The 5,587-nt window shown below is 36.9% G+C and overlaps 1 protein-coding gene across 2 annotated transcripts; it reads left to right on the forward strand.

Annotated features, from left to right (window-relative positions):
• The first annotated feature begins 780 nt into the window (after positions 1–780).
• LOC115971057 lies at positions 781–4,649 on the forward strand. 2 transcript variants are annotated; one of them, XR_004087222.1, is made up of 3 exons: positions 781–1,465; positions 2,755–2,991; positions 4,527–4,649. XR_004087222.1 is itself a non-coding variant. In XM_031090726.1 (2 exons), exon 2 carries the CDS (start codon positions 2,062–2,064, stop codon positions 2,659–2,661), a length of 600 nt encoding a protein of 199 aa, XP_030946586.1. In that variant the 5' UTR covers positions 781–1,465; positions 1,659–2,061; the 3' UTR covers positions 2,662–2,713. The 2 variants fall into 2 exon arrangements, 1 of the variants encoding a protein (XP_030946586.1); XM_031090726.1 differs by lacking the exons at positions 2,755–2,991; positions 4,527–4,649 and adding an exon at positions 1,659–2,713.
• The last annotated feature ends 938 nt before the right edge of the window (positions 4,650–5,587 follow it).

Genomic DNA, 5,587 nt, shown 5'->3' on the forward strand with positions numbered 1-5,587 from the left:
GCAAAGAGAGTAAATTTTTCTAAACATGATGACATGATGCTGCTAAGACTTCAACCTTTATTGTTCCTTATCAGAAACCAAAGCCCACATTATTGCTCTTTTTTGACTAAGAAATTTCCAAGTCGAGTTTGTGAATTGAATTAAAAATTTGGAGCTGCCACCTAGCTGTCTGGAGTTTAGTAACTTGAATATTCCTTTGTTGCACTTCCACAAACTTTAGTCCATAAGCATTAGCCCAAGTCCACAAATCCATGGTTTATGCAGAACGTTTAAATTTGTGTTTTTGACATTTTTTATTTCAGGACCAACTTGAACTTTCACCATTAATGCCATGTGATCAGATGATCAGAAAACCCAAATGGGATATGAGATAATCTGGAATATGGAAAAAGCTCAAGCCACTCTCGATTATAAAATCCACGAACCAACCTTGCATAAACCAAGTTCCCTTCAACCCATTTGTTGCACCAGGGAAGAGAGAAAGAGATATGGAAGTTGTCTCATTAAATCCCAGGATTCCCCTCTTCTTGAAGTTTCTAAGGGTGTGTTTTGTTGGGATGAAAACAGGGAGAATGGAAAATAGGGTGGAAATAGTTGTTTTCCACTGTTTGGTTGAAAAAAGAAAATAGGAGAGACAGAAAATAGGGGAGAAAGTTTTCCCTCTTGCACCCACATTTTTTATCCTCCCAAATTGGTAGGAAAATGAGGAGGGAAAAGTGATGAGAAATGCATTTTAAACAAATACCCTCACTTTATTACACTCACCTACCTCTCTCACTTTCCCACTATTATATAAGAAGGACATAGTAGTCAATTTATATAAACTACATTTTCCATCCTCCCATTTTTCTCTCCAACCAAACAAAAAAGTTTTCCACTCTCCTACTTTTCCACCTCTCTAACCAAACACACATGAGGGAAAATCAAATCTTTTCTATTCTCCCATTAATTTTCCATCTTCCCACTTTTCCACTTTTCCAACCAAACGGACCCTAAATGTCCGTAAAATCTAGTAGGGTGCCAAACAACACCCTCCTGCTTTACCAGAGCATCAATATGATGTGGTGAAGATGTTTGAACATCTACCTCCACATTATCTCGTTAGATAAGAGATGAACCACCGCCCAAACCAATCCTTGACACTGCGAAAACCATTTCCTAACATCCAATTTCCTCTTCACTTTGTGAAACCCGTCCATGTCCAAGCGAGTTTCAAACAGAAAAAGAAACCTTGGGACCTTCTTTATTTACCAAACAACAAAGTTCTTAAACTGCTTCTACGATCCCAAGCACGCGACAGTTAAGACTTAAAATTATCATGGTGGAGGAGAGGCTAAAGGAGTACCCCCAGCAATAGAATGAGGTATACTCAGGCTATCCGTACTAAGAATTTGCTTCTTGTGAACATGGGAATCTAGAGAAGAATACTTTGAAGATGTACGTTTTGCCGAGCATGGAGGATTAGGTGAGTCATCAATTGAAGCTTGATTATTTCTGTAAAATGCATTTCCAAGAGAAGATTTTTTCTGGCCTGGTAAATCCTCACATTCGTTTGGAATAAAATCCGTCTCTATATCTCCATTGAAATTTTCCCCATTTAAATTTGTATTTTCCGTTGCCTTCTCCTTAGCACTCACCAATTATTGATTTGTATTCAGAGATTGGCTCCTACCTAAATTCTTAGTTGCTGGAGAAGAGTTGTATTGAAACTACACTCCTTAGAAATAGGATCAAGCTTATCAGAAAGTTGGTGCCCAGAACTGTTTAAATCCACCACACTACTTCCTGGCCGATAATCCTGTGATTTCAAAACTTGAATTATTGAGGGAATAAGGTTAGTTGAAGTTGTGTTCTCGGATACACATCTATCCCGTTTTAAGTTTGAAATTCGAATATGATCCGAAAAATTTGAAATTCTAAGCTCCTCCGAATTTCTTGACTCATCCTGTTTTTGTCTGAAGTTCTTTCCATTAGAGTCGCCAGCCATTGAACTATTCCACAACTGTTGTTAGTGTTTTGGGAGTCTTTTTAATTCTTCAGTAGCAGGGTTTAGTAGATAGCATGTTGAGCCAGAATGTAATGCACTATAAAACAAAGCAAGCCTCTACAAGAACCCACAATTCTAAAGGTTGGTTCCATAGGATCCAATCAGCTTGGTCTAAACCAAATAGGGACACTATTAAGATCAACGTAGATGCTGCTTGCAACATTGAGAGTTCATCCATTGCAGCTGTAGCTAGAGATTGGAGAGGGGAAGTGGTGTTTGCTTGCTCTAAAAGAGTGAATACCACACTCCCTCTCCAAGCAGAGGCTGAAGCTATAAACTGGGCCCTCAACCTGGCAACAAACTTGGATGTTGACTCCATTTTCATCGAGAGTGACTCAAAGTCCTTCATTGATGCGCTGAGATTTCCTAACCGGGATGTTCCGTGGAGAATAAGAACTATCTACTCTGATGTTTTAGCCTTAAAATTGAATTTCTCTAATTGTAGATTCAGTTGGGTGGCTAGAGAAGCAAATGTTGCTACTCATGTTTTAGCCAAGTGGTTTTTGTCAAACAACTACTTTGACTCTTTTGATGTGGGGTTGGGGCCTCCTTGTTTAGTTTCTATTATTGGAGCCGAGGCTCTCTCTGCCTATGTAGTTTTGTTTCTTGCTTAATAAAATTTCTGGTTCATAAAAAAAAGGGTTGGTTCTGTAGAATGCTCAAATATTGGAACACTAATATTGTGTGTAGTACCTTATATGTTACAGGACACATCAAAGAAATGTAACATGTTGGCATGATGAGGTTGCGGCGCTGGCGCAGAATTGCAAGATAGCTGTTGTTCTTAGTTGATTGTTTGATGTGCAAGGTGACGAATTGAGGGTTTTTGATAAAAGCTTGCCATATATGATTTGCGTACACACATGAATCTCAATAGTGTTTTCACGGGTAGCCTAGAGAGAATATCTGTGACAATCTCTTTAGGGAGTTCCATTTGGAGAAAGGTATGTATTTCAATTTTTTTAAGCTTGTAATGTAAACTGAGTGAAAATGAACTCAATGAATGCGTGGTTTTATAAATTAGGCCTAGGTGATAATTAGGAAAACAAACTTAAGCTTTTTGTTAGAGGAGGTTACTAAATGCTAAGTTTGTTTTTGCATGGCAGTGATAGAATACTAAGTTGTGTATCATGTTTAATCTCTCTCTTTCCCTAGCTGTATTTGACTATTTGTTACAAATTCTATCAAATTTCAGTTCAAATTTTCCATAAATTCCATCCAATCAAGACCAGTGGCTTTTTGTCACTGTAGCATTCACACCCGCATTGCCATATGCCTAGATATATTTTACCATCAAAACACAAAAAACATCTCATTATCCGGTCTTAGAGCAACTGCATTAGTTGATGCAAATTTTCCTTCTATTTTGCACAATAAAAGCTACTTTTTTTATTTTACACACACATTTTTACAAAACACCAACATCAGTTTATCTATTCTACACATTTATTCAATAAAATATTTATTCTTTTACAATTTTTTATTATTCTCTCCCTCTCCGCTTTTCTCTCATAGACCCAATCCGAAAGGATCGAAACCCATCTCCCTCAGAACAACTCTCTCTCTCACACCCAAACCACCACCACACAAACCTTAAGATTTTAGCTCCGACGAAGCACTCGTTCATTGCCTCATCGCTTCAGTGGGTTTCGAAGGTTGATCCTCCTCTGTTGCAGCTACGAAGGTTGATCGAACCCTCCTCCAGCTCTCACCGAAGTCAACGCTGACGAAGAAGACGCCATGTTCTCTGGCCAAATCCGACCAGAATCTCAGAATCCTGATGCCGACAAAGAGAATTGGCGAAAAGGTGATGAAGCTGAGAAAAAGGGAGAGAGGTGAGAATGAGGGTTTGATGATCGGCGGCAGTAGAGGCATGGTTTGACCAGCGGCAGTGGTGAGAGTGAGAACAAATGAGGAAAAGGGGGAGTGAGATGAGGTGAGAGCAGAGACAAGGAGAGAGTCAGGTGAGAGTGAGAGTGAGAGCAGAGACAAGAGAGAGAAAAAAACTAATAAAATATTAAATGCACATGCTATTGTAGCAATTGTGCATAAATACACAATTTTATAGCCACTGATGTAGGTGTTTTTTTGACCAAAATATGTAAAAAATGTAACTTTTTCTACTTTGTAAAACTTTTCACAAGTTGATGTGGTTACTCTTACATCCCAAAAAAAAATTTACAATTGTGCTACAGTACCGTCATAACGATACCGTAGCACAATTATAAAACTAAATAATATTTTTTTTTCCCGCATAACATATCTACCTCTCTGTCTCTTCATTTGTCTCATCTCCTCTCTCTCTTTCTGGGTTTCTCCAAAACGTCTGGCCTCTCTCTCACGATCTGGTTTCTCCCTGACACTCTGGGTTTTCTTTGTCTTTCTTTTTCAATTACAAATACTTTGTTTTGATCATAAATTGATGGCCTTTTCTTGTCCTTTCTTTCTTTTTATTTTTATTTTTGAAATTTATTATCAGGGAATTAGAGTGGTTAAACCTATGGAAGCTTCAAGGCAAATGAAGACAAGGCCTCAAAAGGATCAAGCTCTCAATGGTCCAAGTTGTAATTCATGGTGGCGTTGGTTTTTTTTTTTTTTTTTTTTTTTTTTTTTTTTTTTTTTTTTTTTTTTTTTTTTTTTTTTTTTTTTTTTTTTTTTTTTTTTTTTTTTTTTTTTTTTTTTTTCAATTGGGTTTTTTTGGTTTTGGTGGGCATGGTAGTGGTGGACTGGGTTGTTTGGATTTTTTTTAATGGGTTTGTTGGGTATTTGTTGGTTTTTTTTTTTTCAACTTGGGTTTTTGGTTTTGGTGGGCATGGTAGTGGTGACTGGGTTGTTTAGATTTTTTTTAATGGGTTTGTTGGGTATTTGCTGGTATTTTTTTTTATTTTTATTTTAAATTTGGGTTTTTGGTTTCGGTTGGATTTTGGTGGACAACGGGCGGCAGTGGCTTGGTGGTAATTGGGTTGTTTGGTTGTGAAGAGAGTGAGACTGAGGCGGGGACAGAAATTAGAGAGAGGAGAGATGGATAATTTGTTTATTATTTTATTGTGTAATTTATATTATTTTAATGTGTTGTATTGTAAAATAAAAGTTGGGATGTTAAGTGTAATGTAAAATGACATGGAATAACAGATAAAGTAACTTTTAAGATGATAAAATAGAATAGTTAGAAGATATGAGATATGAATGCTCTGAGGATGACAAAAAAGGACGAGAAAGTTAACAACAAACTTACAAGTTTTAACGTTAAAAAAATGGTCACTCATAAATTTGCCAATTAGTAACTAGCTTATCACTTGGTCCGGCCACCATTAAATTTACGCACAAAATATCGTTTTCTCCTGTCCTTTAATAAGGAATAAAAATAGGCAAAATTTGTCAAACAGTACAATTTTGGAAATATTTTAAGCGGATGGCATGCGTTCAAAGTCATTTAGTAAGTTGGACTCTTTTTGGAAGTTGAGTATAGCAAAATCGACTTCCTAACAAAAATTAGTTCTGACATGGATTAAACAAAGAGGAAGAAAGCCACGTAGATTG

Source organism: Quercus lobata, chromosome 12, assembly GCF_001633185.2.
Source record: "Quercus lobata isolate SW786 chromosome 12, ValleyOak3.0 Primary Assembly, whole genome shotgun sequence".
In the NCBI taxonomy this organism is placed as follows: Eukaryota; Viridiplantae; Streptophyta; class Magnoliopsida; order Fagales; family Fagaceae; genus Quercus; species Quercus lobata.